Consider the following 26,197-nt stretch of genomic DNA (forward strand, 5'->3'; position numbering starts at 1 on the left):
TAGACAGAGGGAGAACATGCAAACTGCATGCAGGGAGGACCCAGAATGTGAATCCTGGCCTCCTTACTGTGAGACAGCAGCACTAGCACTGTGCCACCTGCTAATGAAAAGTAATAAAATTAAATAATACTATAAATAGGTGCTTAATTAGTAAAAAGTGAAAGTGTAACACAATAACAAAACATTGTCAGACTGACTTGGCCAAGTTAAAGCCTCTGGGCAGCTTATTTTGGGGCATAATCGTGGCAGCATCAGGGGCACGGCAGGAACCAACTGCGGACAAGTCCATTACAGAGCCAGTCAGAATTGTCAATTAACCTACATGTTTGTGGCAATGTGGGAGGAAAAACTTAGGATCCTTAATCCATAATGTGACAGCGCTAACCACTGCCCTGTCATGCTGCCCTCAACTCAAATTGTAAAACTCGAATGTAAACATAGGTAGCTCTAATTCAAATTTCAATTTGTGGAACTCTAATCACTGATTGTTGAACTGGAAGCTCAAGAGACTTTAATAAGAAAACATAGCAGAGAACAGACAGTCCTAGGCAGGCTGAAGGTTGGGTACCAGCATGGGTCACCCCATTTAGTTTTAGCAGAAACAGATCCTGAAATTAGAAAAATTAAGAAAAAAAATGGTCACGGGATCTTGTGGCTTGAGATTCAGATGTTCTGTCCTTCTCTTTCGCCACTCAAGGTCTGATGTCTGGCTACCTGGTTGCCTGGTTTTCATAGTGCAGGCACCAAAAGGGCAAAGTCTTTTCTAAGGAGCGAACAAAGCGGTCTTTCGATGCTACTGGGGAAAGAAACAATACTTTTAACATCAGTGCTCCCACCTCATCCTGTGGTGGAATCGTTAGCCTCACCAGACCCAGGATGGTGGTTCTATACATAGTACCATCTAAACGTTTGAGGTCACCCACAAATTGTCATGTTTGTAATAGAAATTGATACCTTTTATTATCACAACGCCATTAAATTGCTTTAAAAATACAGAATTGTCTTAAAATTTGCTGATGATAGCTTACATAATGAGAATGAAAGTAGCCCTGGTCCAGCGGCTGATTATTTTGTGAACTGGTGTCATGAGTCTTTTTTACACCTAAACATTACTAAATCTGAGGAACTAATAATCGATTTTGGTAGAAACTCCAATGACCCATAAGAAACAATCCTCAAAGACCCGCCAGTGGTGACAGTTGACAGGAATAAATATCTGGTTCAATCATAGACTCAAAACTGGATTTTTAAGCAAAAACACAGAAGCCATTTGCAAAAAGGGACAGCAGTGCATCTACTGTTTAAGAAAGCCGAGTCTTCTTAGTGCGAGTCCCACCATTACGTCAATCTTATATAAATCTTGTGTTTAGTCTTTACTTAAGTTCTACTGGCCTGGTTTGGAAATCATAAAGCCATCCATCCATCCACTATCCAACCCCTATCCTAATCCTAACTACAGGGTCACAGGGGTCTGCCGGCAACAAAAACAGAATAAGTGAAATTGTAAAGTGGAGGAGTAAAATAACAAGGCCTCTTTGGTCAAATCTCTGAGACCTGTTTAATAAGCACAGGAGAGTGTAGGCTGTCAGACAGGACTCACCCGCTACATTCTCAATTTCAGGTTCATGGTACCAAGGATAAAAAGCAACCAGTTCAAATACCCTTTCAACCCAGCTGCAATTAATTCTGAATAAGTTCAGTTTTAATAAACGTCCACTGGCTTAAATCATGGCATGAACAGCTATCGCGGCATCAATCATTAGGCAAGTCTAAATGTTGGTTTAATTTTTATGTATAATATGTTTGATCTAATGCTTCACTATAAGTGCTCACTGTATAATACAATACAACCTGTGCTGCCCAACTAAGACGGGTCGAAATTGAAGTAATCAATGTGGGCCTCAGTGTTCACGTTCACAGTGCACTATGCTATGCATATTACTGTATATGACACTTGGCATGGAATTCGCAAAAGCAGTGTTAATGTTTGTGATGCACCATCTGTTGGAATTAAAAATGCAGTGCATTTTATTATTAAAAATGTCTGTGATGTGCCATCTTTTGGAACAGCAGAGACATAGCACTCAAATGGAATCACAGACACAGAGACGCCAATCCTTTTATTAAGATGGATGTGTGTATGTATATATATATATATATATATATATATATATATATATATTACACACAGTAATCCCTCCTCGATCGCAGGGGTTGCGTTCCAGACCCCTCCGCGATAGGTGAAAATCCGTGAAGTAGAAACCATATGTTTGTATGGTTATTTTTATATATTTTAAGCCCTTATAAACTCTCCCACACTGTTTATAAATACTCCCCAGAGTTATACAGCATAATCCCTTTGTATTCTCTTAGATATTAAGTAAGATTCATTGAAATTATGTATATAAACACACTGTTTCTATACAGTAAAACCTAAATATTATTTTAAAGATATCGAGTGTCTCCGATATCACATATGTTACAGCCATTACGATAGACAGGCCACCAGCAATAAATACGTACAATGCAAGAAAAATAGTATACAGTAAATGTGTGTACAGTGACACTAAACGTACGTACATGTACTAAGTACTGTAAGTAGAAAATTAATTCTGGTTACTCGCCAACAATGACACGATGACTTGTCCAATAACAATGAGTTTAATTTTACTGCACAACAAAGGAGAGCGTTACAGCCCTACTAAAGTAGCCACTTTAGGCGATTTTGTAGCACTGCCGTTGTTCTTCTTCTGGCAGTCTTCAATGCAAATCCCTAAAGCAGATTCTATCCAGACTACTGCCTTATTACATCCACTTACAACTCGTTTTGCACCCTGGTTAAAAGGACACTGCGGTCGTAGATCTTATATTCCTTTCCTACTTTTTAAATAAAAAGAATCGTAGCCTTCAACATATCCAAAACGTTTACCTTTTCGGCAATCGTTAACATATTCCGTTTGCGCTTGGGCACGGCCCCTGAAGCAGTAGCAGATCATTTTGGAGCCATAATGAAGGGCTTGACTATGCACAAAGATAAACACAAAAGAGCACAACTCTTTACACAGCGAAACACGTTGATGCTGAATGAGCGAGACGAGACTTCCTGGTTAACACTGCATTCAGCAGGCAGGAACTTAACTGCATGCTCTGATTGGTTAGCTTCTCAGTCAGGAGAACTTAACTGCATGCTCTGATTGGTTAGCTTCCGTTGGTCATCCGCCAATAGCGTCCCTTGTAGGAAATCAACTGGGCAAACCAACTGAGGAAGCATGCGAAAAATCCGCGTTATATATTTAACTAGCAAAATACCCGCGCTTCGCAGCGGAGAAGTAGTGTGTTAAAGAAGCAATGAAAAGAAAAGGAAACATTTTGAAAATAACGTAACATGATTGTCAATGTAATTGTTTTGTCACTGTTGTGAGTGATGAGTGTTGTTGTCATATATATATATATATATTCATATATATATATATATATATATATATATCTACATATATACACATACATATACACACAAATACATATATATATACATACATACACACACACATATATAAACATATATATACATATACCTACATATCTACATATATACACACACAGCTATTTAGATCAGTGCAATACGCTGCTTGTTAAAACGGATGACTCCGCTCTTACGTGCAAGTCTGCGTGGATATTATGAACTATCGTATTTGTTCAAGTTCTATTTAAATTTTAAATAGAAGGAATTTTTATTTAGTCGACAGAAATATCTTTGGTAGGAATGGTAAAAACAGACAGGAATATTATTCGTGAATAAATCAACTCAAACCTTAAACAACTTATAATATTTTGCTCTCCATAAAAATATATCCTGTCTAAATTATACAAGTTAGAAATAAAGTAAACATTAAAAGAACAAACATTCAAATTTCTTTACTCTTATGTAATTTTATATAAAAAATAAACTTAGATTTTAAATATCCCAAAAGATTTTGCTCTCCATAAAAATATATCCTGTCAAAATTATACAAATTCAAATATGAACATGCTGCATAACAAAACCTGGAAATATAAATAAAATGTGTTCCTTTCAGCAATAACAAATCAAATCATTCAGTTGTCTTTGCTCATATGTCATTTTAGAGCTGGGCGCCTGGCATCTTTTTTTGGCCACAAGTTCGTTTCTGTTTGGTGTGAGGTTCTGTGTTGTGGAGATTCTCAGGATGGATTGCAGGTGCTCATCAGTGAGGCGACTCCTGTGTGCTGTTTTGTTAGTCTTTATCACTGAGAAGAGCTTCTCACACAGATATGTGCTACCAAACATGCACAAGGTTCGAGCCGCATGTAGACGGACTTTTTTTGTTCTTCAAAGTCACCAAAGCGCCGTGCAAACTCAGTGCGCTCAGTTTATCAGCAAAGTGCGATTTGGGAACACCGTAGTGACGACTTGGTTTAACATTACTTGGCAACAGGGAAAGTGGGGCAAGGTGCACTGGTGCATTTGTGTCTCCCATAAAAGCAGCTTCACTTGAAATCACTTTGTGATTGTGCACGGGTAAAAGCGTCCGCTGAAGTGTCAGATTCTTATTTAATTATGCTGCTTTCTGTATCTTCTGCATTGCATTCAGGTTACCCTGATGTTTTGTCTCATAGTGCCGTCTTAGATTAAATTCTGTAATTACAGCCACATTAGCTCCACAAATGAGACACACGGGTTCAGTAAACATATACTCAGCCTCCCATCGGTTTTAAAGGCTCTATTTTCAGAATCAACTTTTCTCTTCAGCATCGTGTGAGCTAGCCGCAATAACTTGATTAACTCGGTAAGTGTTGGCAAGGCAGCTGAAGCGCTGCATTATGGGATCTGTAGTTTATTGTGTTACCAGCGCTTCATATACCGGGCTTTAATAACAATAATACAGTATATAAAATGATCTCGCGGGCGGATATAATTACGCCGGGCGGATGTGGCCCGCTGCCCTTGAGTTTGACACATATGGACTAAATAGAACTTGAAAAGATATATTTTTCAAATGTGATCGCGCAATTCAGATAGAGTTGACGCACTACAGCCTGCATGCCTCAATAAGTCATCCTCCCTCGCTCTTACTTTTTACCGTTCATCTAATGAATACACTGAGTATGGCTTTACCAAAACAATCATTGATGGCGAATAAAGTATCCATTATTCGAGTATGTAGATCGGGATATATATATACATATATATATACCGCGTATCGTAGCGAGAAGTAGTGTGTTAAAAAGCTAGAAAAGAAAAGGGAACATTTTAAAAATAGCGTAACATGACTGTCAATATACAGTATTTGTTTTGTGAGTGTTACTGAGTGTTGCTGTCATCAAGGATTTGATTATCATTATTTCTTTCAATCAGGTTCGTATTTGTAGGATGTGTTGTGTTCAAGTTACATTCCGTGTTTGTCAATCGTTGTAAAGATGACAGGTTTCATTCATCGATTCGTTTCTTACTGCATCAATAAACAGCTCGTCTTCTTCTTTATCTGAGACCTGACACACTGCATGCGGGTTTTTACACTGTCTTCCTTTAGCGGGACATTGACTTTTTCCACGTGTGCTTTGTTTCGCAGTAGCTGGATTTATGAATATGCTTATCAGGCGCTTCATATTTTTGCTGCCTTTTCAATTGTGTAATTCGGTTTTGTTCAGCGCTCTTTGGAACTGTTGCTTTTATCTGTGCACGCGTCAGTTCCGTGAGCGCTCGGTGTACATGCATCGAAGGTTCCCAGCTGTGCTGGTGCCATCTCGTGCTATGTCCATGGCTGTATTTAATGTTACCTTAGTCCTGGCACTTAAAACTTTCTCTCGCAGTTTCGCTGAGTTTGTGTCAAACACCACCCTGACCATCTCATCTTCCTCTCCATAAGCACAGTCCTTCACCCGTGAATATTTAGTGGCAGTTTGCTATTGGATTGCGCTGACGGACGGCCTTATATGGGCAGGCACTAAATTACAAACGCCAGCGGCAGCCTGTCTATGAACTTAATTTAAAGTGTAGGTTTACATCGTGCTTTGTTTTCCAAGTAGCAGAAGTCATGAATATGGTTGTATATGTCACTTTCGCTTCGCTTCTTATTGTTTCGCTGCCTTCTCAATTATATAATGCATGTTTTCTTGAGCGCTTTTTTGAGGTTTTCCTGGTTTTCTATGAACTGCGTGATTACGTGGGAGGCGTGATGATGTCACACGAAACTCCGCCCCGGCGTTGAAGCTCATCTCCATTACAGTAAATGGAGAAAAACTGCTTCCAGTTATGACAATTACGCGTAGAATTTCGATATAAAACCTGCCCAACTTTTGTAAGGAAGCTGTAAGGAATGAACCTGCCAAATTTCAGCCTTCCACCCACACGGGAAGTTGGAGAATTAGTGATGAGTCAGTGAGTGAGTGAGTCAGTGAGTGAGTGAGTGAGTGAGGGCTTTACCTTTTATTAGTATAGATTATGCTTTCATATAAAATCCGCGATAGAGTGAAGCCGCGAAAGTCGAAGCGCGATATAGCGAGGGCTTACTGTATTACATTTATGTTTTTTGGCTGCATTCTTTGTGATCTACTTTTATTGTTACATTGTGGTCTTTTTGTAAAACCTGATCAGAAACCAAATTTCCAATGGCAAAAAAAAAATTTAATTAAGGTGGGTTTGAGGATATTTATGATAAGACATATGTTGTACAGTGTAAAATAAAGTAATGCAACTAATGAAAATTACCTGAAGCATGAAATTCTCAACACATCAAATGTTTAGTGATTTTTACCTGCTGCTCCATAGAGTTTATTATGCTTAAGAACTTTGGGGCAGTACGTATATCATTTTGATGTGAATACCAAACAGTAACAGATTTTTGGTTTCTTTTTTGTTTTTGTGCAGCACTTTCTTATGCAGAAGGCTACAAGTTAACTCTGAAGTTGCAGGATGAAAAGATGGCGCAACTGCTTGTACCGCCGGGACCAGACAGCATCCACCCGTTTAGCCGGGAATCTCTTCAGGCTATTGAAAAGCGCATTGCAGAAGAGAAAGCCAAGAAACCCAAAGGAGACCGTCACGATGATGATGATGAAAATGGCCCAAAGCCAAACAGAGATTTGGAGGCCGGAAAATCACTACCATTTATTTATGGTGACATACCTAAAGGAATGGTATCAGAACCCTTGGAGGACCTGGACCCTTATTACATCAATGAAAAAGTAAGTGCTTATGGAGTGGACTAAGGCAGGAACTTGCAACGGGCGCAGTTAAAAGGAATAGAAAAGAAGTAGACAAGTGAAACGCAATTACCTCATACAAACTGCTAGTCTTGGTGTGTAAATTGGCTTTAAATTTCTCATTTTTTTCCTGTTATGAGGTGTTTCTTATCACCTCACCTCCCAAGCATAACGTCTGCCTATCTATCTCTCCATCCATCCATCTACTTTATCTCGATAGTTCATTTTATTAAGATAGTTGCTTTGGACCATTTATTGACCTGATCTGTGCAGAGCCAGTTGACAATTTTTGCTGTCCCTCATCTCCTTTTGGTCACTTATCGACATCAGCCCTTTAAAAACTAGGCCAAGCCAGCCAGTGGGGGACACAGAAGAGATGTAGTGAGTCAGAGATGCTAACAGAAAAAATCACTGGTAGAATTCAACTTATTTCGCTTTTAGAACATTAGACCAATGTAGACGAGAACAAACCCTTTAGCCCAACAAAGCTAGCCAGTCCTGCCCAGTTACCTCTTCCAAAGTAACATCAGTTCTAGTTTTGAATGTCCCTAAAGTCCTACTGTCTACCAGACTGCTGGACAATTTATTCCATATGTGTTTGATTATCAGTTTTTACAAAAAAATCTAATGTTTGTACGAAATTTAAACTTAACATCTTTCCAACTATTCCCCTGTGTCCTTCCTGAACTAATTTTAAAGTCGCAGTCTTGATTCACTGAGCTAATTCCCTTCATAATTTTAAACACTTCAGTCAGGTCTCACCAGTGCGTTGTAAAGCTTGAGCAGAATGTCCTTGGACTAACACTTTAGGGTGCTATAGCATTCTGTTAGCCTTCTTAATGGCTTCTGAACACTATTGGGAAGTTGATAGTGTTGAGTCCACTATGACTCCTAAATATTCTGTACATAAAGTGTACTTTCACTTTTCAGATTTCCTATTGCGTTTCAAACCTAACATTTTTACTTCCTACGTGTAACACTTCTCATTTACTGACATTAAATTTAATCTGCGAAAAATATGCCCAAGCCTGTTTGCTGTCCAAGTTCCTCTGTAATGAGTCAACAGATTCCAGATCATCTGCCAGTCCCCCTAGCTTGGTATCATCTGCAAACTTAACCAGCTTGTTGTTTATATTCCTATCTAAATCGTTTATACAGTGCATCCGGAAAGTATTCACAGCGCATAACTTTTTCCATATTTTGTTATGTTACAGCTTTATTCCAAAATGGATTAAATTCATTTTTTTTCCTCAGAAATTTTACACACAATGCCCAATAATGACTATATTAAAAAAGTTTACTTGAGGTTTTTGCAAATTTATTAAAAATAAAAAAACTGAGAAATCACATGTACATAAGTATTCATAGCCTTTGCTCAATACTTTGTTGATGCACCTTTGGCAGCAATTACAGCCTCAAGTCTTTTTGAATATGATGCCACAAGCTTGGCACACCTATCCTTGGCCAGTTTCGCCCATTCCTCTTTGCAGCACCTCTCAAGCTCCATCAGGTTGGATGGGAAGCGTCGGTGCACAGCCATTTTAAGATCTCTCCAGAGATGTTCAATCAGATTCAAGTCTGGGCTCTGGCTGGGCCACTCAAGGGCATTCACAGAGTTGTCCTGAAGCCACTCCTTTGATATCTTGGCTGTGTGCTTAGGGTCGTTGTCCTGCTGAAAGATGAACCGTCGCCCCAGTCTGAGGTCAAGAGCGCTCTGGAGCAGGTTTTCATCCAGGATGTGTCTGTACATTGCTGGAGTCATCTTCCCCTTTATCCTGACTAGTCTCCCAGTTCCTGCCACTGAAAACCATCCCCACATCATGATGCCGCCGCCACCACCATGCTTCACTGTAGGGATGGTATTGGCCTGGTGATGAGCGGTGCCTGGTTTCCTCCAAACGTGACACCTGGCATTCACACCAAAGTGTTCAATCTTTGTCTCATCAGACCAGAGAATTTTGTTTCTCAGGGTCTGAGAGTCCTTCAGGTGCCTTTTGGCAAACTCCAGGCGGGTTGCCATGTGCCTTTTACTAAGGAGTGGCTTCCGTCTGGCCACTCTACCATACAGGCCTGATGGGTGGATTGCTGCAGGGATGGTTGTCCTTCTGGAAGGTTCTCCTCTCTCCACAGAGGACTTCTGGAGCTCTGACAGAGTGACCATCGGTTCTTGGTCACCTCCCTGACTAAGGCCCTTCTGCCCCGATCGCTCAGTTTAGATGGCCGGCCAACTCTAGGAGAGTCCTGGTGGTTTCGAACTTCTTCCACTTACGGATGATGGAGGCCACTGTGCTCATTGGGACCTTCAAAGCAGCAGAAATTTTTCTGTAACCTTCCCCAGATTTGTGCCTCGAGACAATCCTGCTTCAGAGGTCTACAGACAATTCCTTTGACTTCATGCTTGGTTTGTGCTCTGACATGAACTGTCAGCTGTGGGACCTTATATAGACAGGTGTGTGCCTTTCCAAATCATGTCACATCAACTGAATTTACCACAGGTGGACTCCAATTAAACTGCAGAAACATCTCAAGGACGATCAGGAGAAACAGGATGCACCTGAGCTCAATTTGGAGCTTCATGGCAAAGGCTGTGAATACTTATGTACATGTGCTTTCTCAATTTTTTTATTTTTAATAAATTTGCAAAAATCTTAAGTAAACTTTTTTCACGTTGTCATTATGGGGTGTTGTGTGTAGAATTCTGAGGAAAAAAATGAATTTAATCCATTTTGGAATAAGGCTGTAACATAACAAAATGTGGAAAAAGTGATGCGCTGTGAATACTTTCCAGATGCACTGTATATTATATATATATATAATAGCAGTGGACACCACTCTTAAGATCAACCATTTCTGATAAGGTTCCTCACACCATTATCCTCGCTCCCTGGGTCTGAGCACCCTTCTACACACAACACCCTGAACGCCCACTTCTTTTAGTTTGATGCCCAACTTCTCATGTGGCACCTTACCAAATGCTTTCTAAGTAGTTAGGATAAATAATGTCATAAGCTCCACTTTGATCATACCCTTTTGCTACTTCATCATAGAATTCTAGCATGTTGGTAAGACATGACCTCCCTCATCTAAACCCATGCTGACTGTTCAATAAAACTCCTGTTCTTGCCAAGGGTTTCTCAGTCTTTATCCTTAGTAATTTCTTTTTATTAATTTATCTGTGATACATGTTAAGTATACATAGTTGCTTGGATCTGTCCATTCACCCTTTTTATATAATGGGATAATATTTGCCATTTTCCAGTCGTTCTGAATTTCCCCATTGCACAGTGACTTCCTTAAAATGAGCATCAAGGGTTTACTATATATATGTACTCACTAACCTCCTTAAGGAGTACATATATAAACCCTCGATGCATGTTTTTGTGAAACCAAAATCGGAAGCCAGGAAAATGAAATTACCGGGTAGTGTGAGGGAGCAGGTAGGACTGTGCAATTGGTGAAGACAGGAAGTCAAAAGTAACAATAGGCAAACATGAGGCAGAAAGTGTTGGCAAAAAAATCAGAAGGTATAGAAATTAAAACAATAGGGATCTTAGTATTACTGATGAACGAACACCACTGAATTCACTTTACCTTGAGTTCGGTGATATTGCAGAAAAGTTTCGAGAACTTCACCAAACTCAGTAAAAAGCTTTAAAGTCAATGGGGAAAGAGAAACAGAACTAAATTTGAGAGGATTATAATGGTGTAGTGGTCTTTTAGGTGTCACAGAGGGCTAGGGAAGCATCTGCAAACTATTGTGGTTTGATTATTTTAGACCAATGGTGATCTGAATTGTGAGATGGCCGTACTTAACCACTGCAGCATTGTGCCTCCCTGAGATAAAGTTAATAGAATTGAATTTCGGAGTATCAACATTTCTTGCAGACAGTGGCATCAAGAACAGAAGGCATGAATTCGCTAAGGCTTGGCGCCCACAGATTCTGTTTCACCCTGACGTGCTTCACCACTCACTGCCACTACTAGCAAACAAGCACAAAGTTAAAGTGTGTGAATTCTTCAGTCTTTCACGTATGCATCAGCACTCTGGGTAACACCATTTAGAGGTAGGCTCATGTGTTACACACAGGTCACATACAAATCCATACAAAAAGACATTATCTTTAAGACTCAAATATACCAACACATTTCCAGTTTCCTTATGCGTGCGCATTTTATGTTTAAACCAGTAACGGCGCATTGCAAAATAACGTGCAGGGAATACACTTGACTTGAGCATTCCTAGTTTTCATCCTCTTTCTCTGTACGTTTACCATTTGTTTGCTCAGATATTCTTGCACTTGCTGCTTCCTGAACAGCTCTTCTTTTCTTCACCCTAGTAGCCTGCTTCTTCTCTACTTCCGTTGGCATCTTTTCAGGTTAAAACTGATTAAGTCAGTGTTTGTGTTGCAATTTCTTAGTACATTTTTCTTAATTTTTCACTTAAGCTGGCACTTAAGTGTTCAATCTGCCTCAAGAATGATTTAACATATGAAAAGGCAGAAGTGACGGCAAAGGTGGTAGGGATGAGAACCGCCCGTACGCATGCGCCACATGGCCGCCCTGCTGGCCACTGCCGAAAGTGAATTCTACAATAAAATAAAAGAAAAAGAAGAATAACCTTGGAGGTCAATCATCACCCTGAAAGTGGATAGTAGAAGTCACGTAGTATATGTGTACCAACTTTCAAGCCAGTCGGTCAAATGGTTTGCAAGCAACAGGTGATTTAAACTCCTAGACAGAATATCGCACAGCCATGGTAGCGTATTATATTAGATAATATATTTGCCCGTTTTCCACAAATTTTTTAACATACCAGTAAAAAAGTTCATATTAAATCCATACCGCGAAAAAGAATTTAATGGTCGATCCTGCTTACCACCCACTACTAGTATGAGCATTCTGTACATAGTGGGGTTGTCCCATACAGCATTGGCTGGGGGAAAAAAAGTTTGTCTAAGCTGGTCACACAGTAGATTTTCCAGAAAACATTTGAACAAGGTTACCGGTGCACCAGTCAAATTTGGTGAGAAAAATGCTTTTGGGAATTTCACTTATCAACACTACTTAGTGTGTTAGCGTTCATGCCCGATATAGTCATTATGTGCTAAACTGACATATTACCGGCACCCTGTAATCCTGCGACTGCACAATAATTCTTGTTGCTGGGTTGATCCAACCAGAATATGAGAGGTGGGACTAGAGACAGACTGCCCATTGACAGTGTGGAGAAGTATGCAGCAGTGGAGATGGTGAAGGGCATGCAGTATGACTGCTAAAGGCTGGAACATTGCAAGTACCATGTTGCACTGGAGGGGTCTGAATGAACCTGTCCCATTTTGTCCAAGCAACTGAATGACTAAAGAATGTGGATTATCTTATATATAAAGGTCTATGCGTGGAAGTGTGTGTGTCTGTCTGGCCCAGAAGTGAGAGGTGGAGTCGGGGTAAGGGCTCCACCTCCGAAGATATGCAAGCAAGGCCAGCACGTGGGCAAAACGAAAACTGAGAAGAAAGAGTCACTCACTTAGCTGCTAATCCAGAAGCGAGATGAGCACATCGGCAAAATGGTATCCCCCCTTTACTTTTCCTCCCGCCACTAATGCACAAGTGAGGCGAGCACATCGACAATACAAAACCTCCTAGTAGAGAGATGCCCAGAGTAGTTCTCTACATTTCAGTTTTTTTTCTGACTATTTCAATAGTTTCTAGGACCCCGGGCTTTTTACAGCACGGACTTGCACAGCTAATATGAAATAATAGAAAAAGGCTGAATTCAATCATAATGATTACATATGCCAAATGGTACACCTTAATACATACACACACACACAAATTCTAAACCTGAGTTATCCAGTTAACATATATTCCAATATAATCACAGGACCTTTATAAGGAACTTTTAAAATATTTTTCTTATGTTTTCGAAAAGTATATCATTTATTTTTTTCTACACTATGAAAGGGGAAACTAACTTAGAGCCACCTAAGGAGAAGAAGAGCTATATATCAACTATATATTACAATAACATCAAGCACAAAAACATGCTCAACTTTTATAAGCAGATTCCGATTTCCATATGGAAACATTGCTTGAAAACTGTCCACACACCACTTTCTCCGTCTACTTACTTTGTTTCCACATCCTCCTTTATTTCAACCAGGAAGCTTTTGTCTCAACTAATGGCTCCCCGATCAAAGGTTTGGTCCTTGTAGTTATTTACAGAATCCTGCTGTCCTCCGTTGATGGCGTTACCCCTGTTATAATGAATACAACTTTTAAAGGAATACATGGTCAGATAACCCACTGAACTATCTCTCCTATTGTGCACTCAGCTGTTTAATCCCAGGGTTCTTCAAAGAGTTCCTGCTTCCTGCAATGTACCACCACTCCCTCACTGGACCATAGATACTGTACTATCCTTATATATAATTTGATACTATCCGTATGTATGGTGTTTGCGTCAATACCCCGTATGTATGGTGTTCGTGTCAATACCTCGACTCAATACAAGTTAGAACCATGCAATGGGACTCTGCCTCTGTAGTTAGAACATAATGCGGCAAATGCAGACGCAGTATTGCATGATTGGCTAAGAATGTTCGAATGCTTCAGTGATGCCACTGGATGGCCGAGTATAGTAAGTTGGTGTTGGTTCGAGCAGATAACAGTAAGTTTTGTTGGTTTTTGGAACGTTGGTTTGGTGGACTAACATCGTCGACTGACTTAAACCCTTCGACATTTCTGGAACCGTAAGCAATTTAGAACGTATTGCCATTTGCTTGGTACGTCGAAAACTATCTTTGGGCAGTTCGGTTTTTGGCATCTGTCTTTCTGACATCTATTGGCAATCTGAGTAATGACGGCTGGGTATTAACAACGGTCATTGTTTAAATTTAAGCCGATCTCAGATCTAAAATGACCACGGCAACAAATTATTACTCCAATTCTGACTAGAGTCGTAAAGTACGGTTTGCTTTGAAAATTTGTTTGCCGTAAAAATCAAATGAGGTGCGCTGAAGAGCTGAGTTCACATCTCGCAGCCCCATTTAAACAGGAAGCTCTTCATTACATCGGCCGAAAAGGTCTATTTTAAGCACAAATCAGTGCCATGATAACAAAATCATTTCAAGGACTTAAAAAAAACAATTCTTTGCAGAGAAAGTGTAGATTTCACAAACATAGAATTTGTAGCCCGATTTAATCAGGCTCCCACTCGCTAGTTTTTTTATACTTTAATTCATAATATACTAGACCAAAATTTAATTTTATAGGCTTCCAGAGCTGTTTTTGACACACAGACAGAGTGAAGTTGTTACTTGTATTTGTTAATCAACACACAGCTACAGAATTTTGTGACCTTTGGTGTAGCATCAATTTTTTACTCGAATCTCACACTGGGGATCTCCCTCTTCATGCCAGTTTCACCAGTAAGGTTTCTCCTTTTATCTCCTATTCCCCATCCCTATCGAACAGACCAAGTATGCTTGTGACAGTAAGTGCATTTGCTTCACTGCGTATTATTTTACATTGGCTAATGGCGTTATCCACTTAAAAAGATCCGGTTACATTACAGCTGTTTACAAGTACTTGTTTACAGTTGGAGCACAGGCAGGTTAAGTGACTTGCTCAGGGTCAGCCGGTGATTTACAGGCAGGAACTGAACCGGCAACCTTTGTGTTTAAAGACCAGTGCCTTTGTGGCTACTCCTCGCTCCCGTCTATAATGTAATGCTCCCATATACTGTATATCTTTATATTTTGCTTTAAGCAAAATAAATTTGTCGAAAAGGAAAATCCACAAAGCAGAACAGATGATTTCTACCCCAAGAATCAATTTCCAGCATACCCTAGTTACCCAGTTAAATCAGTCACGCATATCTCCACCTCCCCCTGCTTCGGCTTCACAGCTGCTCCTTAGTAACATAAGTAGAAGGTGCTGAGGGGGTTTCTTGGAGGTCATTCAGGTCGGCCACTGGGATTTCCAGGGGACGGAAATGTAAAGAAGCCATTTCAGTTCAGTATGCCTTACATTGTTGTAGTGCACCATTAAGCTGGAAAAATGTTCACTTTTTTTTCCTTCTAATTATGGGATAAAAAGATTCTCTGGACTGTCAACCTGCCCAGAGTAGGAGGTTTGTTGTTTTTATACACATTTATTCATGCTTTACTAAAAAATGTATAATCTTCCTTAAGAAAAGAAAAAGAAGCATCAAACAAGTTAATAGCCACATAAATTTCAGATACCAATACCCAAAACTCATTAGAAATTTTATCAATTATTAAAATATTTGTTGTTGCCATTTGTTTCAAATATTTTCAATCTCAAAAAGTAATAGTAAAACATGGTACTAGGTTGGAATCCTGAAAATACATGTTTATGTTTAAAAAATACTTCAATGACCTCTGCAAGGCTGAAGACACTTGTTCATATAAATTCTCTCAACACTTCAAGTGTTTTGGTACCTGGGAATATTCCTGGCTAAAAAGCCCCAGTGGAATGTCCGCAAAATGAATCCGTGAAGCAGTTTGTGTAGGTGTTTGAAATACATAAACTCTCAGATTTACTAAAACTTTGTGCCATATCCAATGGGTGCCTATCATTCAGTTTTACATAGGCTCTTTTCGGGAGCTAGCTTAAACTACGTATACAAAAGATACCTGTTAACATTGTAGCGGGCACGAAGATGCTAAGATTCACACTGTCCAAAGATGGGAATTTGTTTATTTTATTACAGTACATAGACCCCAGGAACACACCCAGCCTTGACCTGGCACACGCACACATATACACACACACTGATAAGAGGCTCAATGACTCACTCAATAATAAAGTATATATTAATCAAATAATGAAGAGAAAAAAGGCCAATATTAAATAAAAACACGAGGGCAAAAGCCCTCTCCATTTCCCCGATGACGATAATTACTTACATAAACTGTTCAGTAAAAAATTAACACTAACAATAAAGTACAGCAGGTGCGTGCTGATGATGATGCATATAGAATGAAAAACCCTGTGAGGTGCCCACTAAATGAAATGTAAAGTTTTGTTCTACCAGGTTCCAGTTGTAGTGGGAAGATTTGGCATGACTGGAGTGCTCATTAGACGAAGACCAAGACTAAATCACACTAAAAGCAGGCACAGAACAACACATACATGCAGAAGAAACTGTAATTCATGGTGGTTATAGTTGTAAGCCAGTAGTGTAGGATGCATAGAAACAAATTCACACAGACGATTACGATTTCCTCTGTGTCTTTTTGGCTCCTTTTTAAAGAGACCATTTAATTATCATTCTTTCCAGCAGAAAGAATCTGCCCAATGGTGTAATACTGCTGGGGCTGCTGGAAGTTGTAGACAATTTTAAGTGGTGCTGCTACATTGTTATAGCATCTATTAGATTAGATAAACTTTATTAATCTCAATATATGAAACCATTGAACATGTATGTATGCGCACACACACACACACACACACACACATATATATATATATATATATATACACACATACAGTGGAGCCTTGACTTACGAACTCAATTCGTTCGCGAGGGCTGGTTGTAACTCAAGTTGGTTGTAAGTCAAGACTATTTTTCCCATAAGAAATAATGAAAATACCCATAATGCACTCCGAACCTCCCACAGCAACACTTACTTAACCTTTTCATAATAAAAATGGGTTGTATAATGCGCATAATTTACCAAAATACCAATAATTTTTCTAATGTACTAACCAAAAAGTTATAAAAAGTACCTAGCCTACCAGAAACAACAATTTCACACTGTACTCACCATTTAATTTGACATCTTTGGGCTGCAGGAAGGGAGGAGGAGGAGAATGAAACGAAAGGTATTTATTGTTTAGAAGGAGCCTCCTTATGCAAAGCTTTTCTTTGTAAAATTGTCGAGATGGTGGATTTCGACATGCTGTACATATTAGCGAGATCGGTCACACGAACACCACTCTCATATTTCCGCACAATTTCCTTCTTCGTTTCGATTGTGATCGAAGTTTCTCAAGTTAATAATGACAGTAGTCGAGCATTTAGTTTAAAGCTGGCCGTGTTGTGAACTGCTGTAATAATACACTCCAAAGCAAGCCGGTGCTGACTCGGCCTGATGACATCATCATGTGCCGCGCCATCCCGCTAGCTAACATCCCTTAACAATCGCTTTCTTTACCTTCGTTACTTTCTCTTCCTTCCTTAGCAATTATGCATCTTGCTTGCCTTGCTTGTCTTAGTGAATTATATATACAGATAAATCACTGTACTGACCGAAATTACGTCCACAAAACATGTATCTGGGCTCCGACTGACGCTTACGAACGCTGTCGGCTGTTTGTTTACAATTGCACAAGAGGATACATGTGACCGCATTCGGGTCGTAATGCAAGATGTTGGTCGTAAATCAAAACAAAAATTTTGGTCGTAAATCAAGTTGTTCGCATGTCAGGCCGGTCATATGTCAAGGGTCGACTGTGTGTGTGTGTATATATATATATATATATATAGTAAAATGATATAGGAAACACAGATAAACAGCTGAAGTACCAACTTGGTGACCCTGTATAATTTCAAAGTTTTGAGGAAAATAAACACACAGTTAGTAGCAGAGAGACGTCTTTTCAGATAACAGTCCAAAACTCTACTGAATGCGGTAGGTGGTTTTTCAGGTTATGAAGGTAGATAGAGGTGCAGGAAGGGGCAGGTCCAGGAGGACACATACCAGAGATAATGTTTGTGATGGTAGGACCATTAATTTCCCAGTCTGCAGATGGAGAAAGAGAAAAAGGATCAGAAAACTGTGCCAATCCCTGGCTCTGCATGTAATCACATTTACTAGAGCCCTTGTGCTGTCAATATACAATACACAGTCGACCATTATGATTTGTGGATCTGGCTATTTGCGGGTTTGTCATCAATAATTAAATGGAATCATTTTCAAATTTTGGGACCTGCTGCGGAAAACCACTTCTGGCATGTGTAGGCAAGAAATTGCAAAGAAAATTAAAAAGATCTAGTAAGTGATAAGTGCATACATTATACAGTATGTGATATTTCTATGGTTTACTACCATCAACATACATACAAATTACTTATAATAAGTTAAATTTTGCATAAAGTTCATTAGAGCTTATTAAAAAATGTGGAACTACACACTTTGTGTAGGGAATAACACGCACCTTAGTCTCAACAGTCAGCCTCTCACACGTGATTTTCCTTTACAGTGACTGTTCTGTCTCACATTTCTCGTAACTTTTGCATCTTATTTAGTGCAACAAACTTAGAATATAATCGTGTGTCCAATGATTCTTAAAGTGCTCCCAAGACATAGAAGAAATTGATGTCGCTACAAGAAAAGGCTGTAATATTGGATATGTTTCGTTTGGTGAAATCGGCTGCACCGGTTGCTCGTCAGAAAGGTATATCAGGACAAAAGAGCAGGAAATGTGTGAAGCTATTGCAACAGCTACTTCAGCAGGGAAAGAGTGAATATTAATGTTTATTCAATTTATAGGTAGGCCTAGATATACAGTACACACTTTTTTATTTTATTGTTATCTAAATACACAGCTATGTAATACAGTATGTAATTGCGCTGTATGTGTATTGCCTCTCTCTGTGTCTGTCTCCCTTTGTGCCCACGTATTCATGGATGGTACTGCGCCCCTAACCACTGCAATTCTCAAGGGCCAACTCTGTGTGTGTGTGTGTGTATATAGATATATAGATATTGATATACTGTATATACTGTCTATATATATCGATATACATATATATAGAGAAATATTTATTTATTTGTGTGTGTGTGTGTGTGTGTGTATGTATATACCATCACAATGGATTTGAAATTAAGCAATGCAGATGTGACAGAAGTATTGACTTTCAGCTATAATTTAAGGATTTTAAGAAAAGTATTGCATTAACCTTTCAGAAAGTACAATAATTTTTCGGAGTCCTTTTCAGAGGCTCAAAAGTAATTGGACAAGTGACTGATAGGCCGTGTCATAGCCAGGTGTGGCCCATTCCCTCATTATTCCATGACAAATTAAGCAGATAATTTGTAGATGCTTAATGCACTACCTCTGTCAAACTTCTTAAATTAAAGATGAAAGTGTTCTGTCACATTTTGATTGTTTAAATTCAAACTCGTTGTGGTGTAATACAGAGAGAAAATTGTATCAATGTCCAAATACGTATGGACCCAACTGTGTGGTTGTGTGCGTGTGTGTGTGTATATGTATGTATGTGTGTGTGTGTGTGTATGTGTATATATATATAGAGCTCCAGAACATGGGGTGCCACTGAGCACCAAACACAAATACAAGCAAATAACATCCATAACAATGCCTTTCTTCAAAAGCTGCACAATTATAAGCTAATTCTTCTTCCTTCATTCTCTTCTCTCTTTGTCCACCTCCTTCCAGTAAGTGTTACCTTTCTTCCTCTCGACTCAGACTTCGGCTGGATGACTTCCTTTTATGTTGGACTAGTTATTCCAGTACCAGGGCATAGCCCTATGTAAGCACTTCTGAGTCAAGTGAAAGACCCAAAAAAGAGGGATCAGGAATCCCAGTGGCACCCATGAGTCCTAGCAGGGCTGATTCAAGGCATTACAACTCCCATCATACGCTGCAGGTGTCCACATGGTTACTGAGGTCCTAGGATGCTGCTGTTTAGCAGAATGTGGATAAACATATTCTGGAATGGGAACCTTTTCTTATTGCACTTTTGTTTTACCCTCCCATCCATGTAAGGATCCCATAGCCATTGCTGCCTTTCCAGTTTGGCCTCCCTTCTCAGCAAGTGTCTTCTGGGTGGGATTCCTGGCACTTATATGTGTGTGTGTATTATGTATATATGTATATATGTATATATACACATACACACACACGTAGATTGTAAATTTTGGTATGGGAGGCCATGGCCATGTATAGCACATCATAGCCTCGCTGCTGATTTTAAACAATGTAAGGGTCCCAGGAAAAAAAAAATCTTTTTTAGAGACAATAAATTAAGGGAAAGATACTTGGAGACAATCAGTTGTAGACTACTAGTTCTGTAAGCTATTGAATGCCCTCTTGCTCCTCATTGTATTGTTCAGACCTCTTAATGGTGGCCTTGCTCTTTAAATATAGGTTGAAGTTGAGGACTGCACAGAGAGAGAGAGAGAGATGAATGAAAACTTTATTAATCCTGAAGGACGTACAGCAGCAGACAAAAAAGACACACATATACATATACTGTAACAAGAATTATAATAGTCATAGGTATTCCAACAAGGTAAAAATACACACACACAACATGAATTATCCATAATTAGATTAAAAAAGTGTAGGTATTTACGAAGTGTGAAGTGGGCAGAATTGCACATACTTAAAAGTTACAATTTTACAGTACAGGATGTCAGTCATTATTGGGACAGTATATTGTACATAACGTCTGTTAAGATCTCTGCTAGACCAACTCAGCACTGTTCAGCAGGCAGGGAACAAGATCACCTCAGCTGAGCTGGTGACTCATTATGGAGCGTGATGGCCGAGGGTAGAAGTGACCTCAAATGGCACTCCTTGGAGCAACATAGCTGTCTCATTGTGTTACTGAATGTGCTCCTCTGTTTAGTCAAAACCGCATACAATGGGCAGGAGCCATTGTCCAGGATAGTAAGTGACCTCCTGAGTGACCGTCTGTTCTACCACTTCGACCACCGAGTCCAGGTTGACACCCAAGATTGAACCAGCCATTTTGATCAGTTTATTTATTCTGGGACCAGCAGAGGGTATTCTTTGTAGATAGTCTGAGAAGTTCTATGGGGCCTTTCTGTCTCCAGAAGTGAATCAAGGATGGAAGAAGTCCCAGCAGGAAGATTAAAAGCACCTCCTGGCAATAGATTTGGTGAGACTGGAGTACTTGACAGGGGCTTTACTGCCATTAAGAGGAAGGGGCTAGTGTGGTTGCAGAGAAGGGAGGGAGTGTAGTTTTCTTTGGTCTTTTAGACGAAATGTGGACTTTCCAAAGAGATAGGAAGCATAGTTATCTTTGGAAAGGTGCAGAAAAGCTATAAATTTCTTTCTTTGTCTAATGTTATATTTTTTGATTTCATCCTTTTATTGTTTATTATGTGAATTAAAAACTCCCTTTCTGTTTACTTGGACTTTTCTTGGTTATTCTGGATTTGGGTTTGTTTCTGGAATTGCCTCAAATGTCATAATCTATACATGTACATTGTGACCAAAAGGAGTCGTCCCAGACACAAGTGCACATACTTAGTCAAGGGTTGAAATAAAGTGAATTTTTAATTAAAAAAGTACCTTCCACAGGTTCTTTCTTCAACAAAAGTATTTATCAGCACATTAGAACATTAAAACAATCTAGACAAGAACAGGTCATTCAACCCAACAAAGCTCGCCAGTCCTCTCCACTTAATTCTTCTAAAATAACATCAAGTTGAGTGTTGAAAGTCCCTAAAGCCTTGCTGTCTGCCACACTACTTGGTTGCTTATTCCAAGTGTTTGTAGTCCTCTGTGTAAAAAAAAATAAATAAATAAAAACTTCCTAATGTTAGTTGGAAACTTGTTAAGGGCAAATTTCACACAATGTCCCTTGTTCTTGATTAACTAATTTTAAAATCACAGTCTCGATCCACTGCACTAATTCCCTTCATAATATTACACATTTCAATCATGTCTCTTCTTAATCTTCTTTTGCTTAAACTGTAAAGGCTCAGCTCTTTTAATCTTTCCTCATAACTCAACCCCTGTAGCCCTGGAATCAGCCTAGTCGCTCTTCTCTCGACCTTTTCTAGCACCGCTATGTCCTTTTTGTATCCTGTAGACCCAAACTACACACAGGACTCCAGATGAGGCCTCACCAGTGTGTTAAGCCTGAGCAGAACCTCCTGTGACTTGAACTCCACACATCAAGGCGCTATATAACCTGACATTCTGTTAGCCTTCTTAATGGCTTCTGAACACTGTCTGGCAGTTGATCATGTCGAGTCCACTACGATTCCTAAATCCTTCTCATAAGGTGTACTCTCGATTTTCTGACCGCTCATTGTGTATTCAAACCTAACATTTTTACTTCCTATTCTTAATAATTTACATTTACTGACATTAAATTTAATCTCCCACAAATCTGCCAAGCCTGTATGCTGTCCAAGTCCTTCTGTAATGATATAACAGATTCCAAATCATTTGCCAATCTACCTATCTTGGTATCATCTGCAAACTTTTTTTAACACTTTATTAACCCTCTGCAGAGTTACCCGTTCTGCATTACATGTAAAATATTTTCAAACCTGTTCCACTGCTCCTTGACTGTCTCCACACTTATCCCAGTCTTTCCTTCTTAGACTTTGACACATCTGCTCAAAATTTGGTCTGCCGAGTTAAACTTAACAATTTTAGTCTTTGCATCCACTCTGTTCCAAAACACTGAGAACTGTGGATGCTAGAGGTCGCTGTTTTCCCTTTAAACCCAACAGACAGATGCTCAGGACACAGGCTAAAAGCACCAAGAAGTATTTTGTTTCTTCCTCTTCTTTTAACCAGTGCCCTAAGAACCACAGCCATAATAACACAGGCAAGAAATGCAATAAACACAATTCTCTCTTTCTCTATTTTCTCCTCCACACCTCCCAGCAAGCTTTGTCCTCCTTCACCCGACTCTGGCTCACCAGGCTGGGCCTTCAGCAGTCCTTTAAATAGTCCTCGATCCGGAAGTGCTTCTGTTCTTCACTCTCACGTAACTTGCTACCACTTCTGGGTCAGAAGGAGAACTGAAGTTCTTTAATCTGCCCGGAAGTACTCCAGGGCTTCCGTCCTCATGACTTCCTAGTACTTCCAGGCTATAAGGGAAGCATGACTCCCCAGTTCTTTTCATAGCACCCCCTGGTGGCACCCATGGCACCCAACAGGGCTGAGAAACCAAACTCCAAGTCCCAGGATGCCCTGTGGGAATCCAGAGCACTGCTACACTCAAGGGGAGCTGCCATCTAGTGTTTTGGGGGAGACAGTGTCCACAAGTAGCTGCCTTCCCCCATCCTTCAATTTCACGTCTCCCACAGAACTGTATTACATTATGGTCACTTGACCCTAGTGGTTCAGTCCCCTTTACACCCTCAATTCTGTCCTGATTATTAGAAAAACTAAATCCAGACAGGCTTCACCACGCGTTGGTGCTTTAACATAATGTGTTAAAAACAGTCACTGATTATTACTAAAATCTCCTGCTCTTCTGCTCCATTATTTGCAAGGTTATCCCAGTTAATATTTAGATAATTGAAGTCCCCCATGACTATAATACCCCCCTGTAAACTTGCCTTTTAAATATTACTAAAAAGACTGTCTGCATTGGGTGGTCTATAACGCACTCCTAAAATAAGGCCTCTTTCCCTAATGCTATCCAGGTGAAGCCACATGTCCTCACGAAGATGGGGCTCATCGTCCAACTGAAGAGGACTTGCATTTAATTTCTGTATTCACAATTTCAGTAATGAATCTCCTCTTTTCCCTTCTCCTTCTTTCTCCTCCAGACAGACCATGTCCTCTACCTCCTGACTCCAACTCGCCTGGGTAATAAAGAGTGACCTCCTTTATACCAGACCAGGGAGAACTTCTGGTGCTGCCACATTGCACCTGGAAGCACTTCCAGGTCAAGTGGAAAACCCACAAAGTAGAACTAGGCACTCCCTGCAGCGGCCCCCATGGAAATCAACAGAGCTTCCCCATGGGACTAAAGTACCCAGTCTGGCCTGCGGGTATGGGTCTGAGTACACTGTTCCAGAATTTTTGCCACCCAACACACCAGAGTTTCATGCAGGCTGCGTTCCAATTTCCATCCATTACTCTGGCCTCCCGGGCAGGCAAGCTTCTGCTTAATCCCAGTGGGATCCTGGCTGAGACGAGACATGTGCTGCTCCCAAAGATCCACTGCTGAGGTCTCCTGACCAGGCAAGGGAACAGGATCCACCCCAGCCATCCACTATAACATATACATATACTTGAACGGCTACATTAGCTGCAAAGACAAAAACAAAAAGTAAAAATATGTAAAAGTTATTCCTTTAATAAAAAAATATAGAAAGTAGATTAGAGACACAACATTACGGCGGGACTGAAAGTAGTGGTATTATTATAAAGTGAACAGTGAAATTCTCACTTGCAAGTCAGACCAACGTACAACACATTACCATCCTCCAGTGCCATGATAAACAAGAATATATTAAAGTTCACAACTTGATATTTTTTGTAGCATTTCTCACCAACAATACATATTCATGTACTGTACATAATATATATACATGTCTTCTTATATAATACGCTACCGTGTCTGTCCGTTTATCTGTCCAGGATTTTAAATCACCTGTATCTCGCAAACCGTTTGACCAATTGACCTGAAATTTGGTACACATGTACGACGTGACATCTACTATCCGCTTTCAGAATTATGATTGACTTCCAAGGTTATTCCTCATTTTATTTTATTGTAGAATCAACTCTCAGCAGCGGGCAGCAGGGCGGCTGTGCGGTGCATGTGTACGGGCGCCATTCTCATTCCCTACCACTTTCGCCGTCACTTCCCCTACCTCTTCATATCTCAAATCATTCTTGAGGCACATTGAAGACTTAAGTGCCATCTTAAGTGAAAAATTAAAGAAAACTAATAAAGTAATTTCAACACAAACACCGACTTGATCAGTTTTAACTCAAAAAGATGCCGACGAAAGAAGAGAAGAAGCGGGCCACTAAAGTGGAGATAAGAAGAGTTGCTCAGGAAGCAGCAAGCGCACCAACTAACGCTAACGAATGCTAAACATACAGAGAAAGAGGATGAAAACTAGGAATACTCACGTCAAGTTATTGGTATTCACATAATAACAGTGCCTTCCAAAATGTTGGGGACAAAAACCTGTTTTTTGCTTGATATACTCCTCTGATCCACAGTTTAAAATTACAAATGAAGCAGTTCAGACATAATAAAAGTGCACATTGCAGAATTTCGTTTAAGGGTCTTTGCATACATTTCAATCACACTGTGTAGAAATGGCATCACTTTTGCCACAGGGCACCATAATGTGTGGAACAGTTGGCATCATAGGCGTTTGTGATTCCTCAGGTGTGTTTCATGGCTTCATAAGACAACTGGGCCTGCTTCTACCCTTAGTAGTTAGTAGTCTCCATTGTTCAACAGGAGAACAAGAGCTGTGCCAATGAAAGTCAAAGAAGCCATTATGAGGCTGAAAAACAAGAAAAAAACCATTGGAGACATCAGTAAAACATTAGGATGACCAAAATCAACTGTCTGGAACATCATGAAGAAGAAAGAAAGCACTGGTGCGCTTAGTAATCGCAAAGGGACTGGTAGGCCAAGGAAGACCTCCACTGCTGATGACCGAAGAATCCTCACTGTAGTAAAGAAAAAGCCCCCAACACCTGTCTGACAGATCAGAAACAGTCCCCAGGAAGCAGATGTGGACGTCTCAGAGACGACTATCAGCAGAAAACCACAATGCAAGATGCAAACCACTAGTTAGCCTCCAAAACAATATGGCCAGAAGAGCCCGCAGTATTCTGAAAAAATGTTTTATGGACAGACAAGACAAAGATGAACTTGATAAGAGTGATGGCGAGAGCAAAGGGTGGAGACAAAAAGGAAGTGTCTAAGATCCAAAGCAGATTAACTCGTCTGATAAACACGGTGGTGGGGGTGTTATGGCTTGGGCATGTATGGCTGACACAGGTCCTGGCACACTTCTCTTCATAGATGTCCGTGGTAGGTTGGAAATGGCTCTGATGCCCTAACCTCTAAGGTATGGTATCTTTAAAAGTGCTTTTATCGCTGCCCTCTGCCACAATGCCATCAGCAGTTCAGTATTCTGGATGCTTCTCTGACAGTCTGTTCAGCTTTCTGCTTGTGAGGCTGCCAGTTTCTTCAGGTTTTGCTTGGTGTGGCAGCTGGACTAGCCATTGG

At 40.0% G+C, this 26,197-nt stretch overlaps 1 protein-coding gene across 7 annotated transcripts in view; it reads left to right on the forward strand.

The window, feature by feature from the left end:
* Positions 1 to 26,197, forward strand: part of scn1laa (sodium channel, voltage-gated, type I-like, alpha) — a 286,959-nt gene that overhangs the window by 86,454 nt on the left and 174,308 nt on the right. For all 7 annotated transcript variants that reach the window (XM_039757524.1, XM_039757526.1, XM_039757520.1 and 4 more), the window contains exon 2: positions 6,887 to 7,203. In XM_039757524.1, the coding sequence (XP_039613458.1) occupies positions 6,940 to 7,203 (264 nt within the window). In that variant the 5' untranslated portion in view covers positions 6,887 to 6,939. The remainder of the gene's footprint in view (positions 1 to 6,886; positions 7,204 to 26,197) is intronic.

Source organism: Polypterus senegalus, chromosome 6 (assembly GCF_016835505.1).
Source record: "Polypterus senegalus isolate Bchr_013 chromosome 6, ASM1683550v1, whole genome shotgun sequence".
In the NCBI taxonomy this organism is placed as follows: Eukaryota; Metazoa; Chordata; class Cladistia; order Polypteriformes; family Polypteridae; genus Polypterus; species Polypterus senegalus.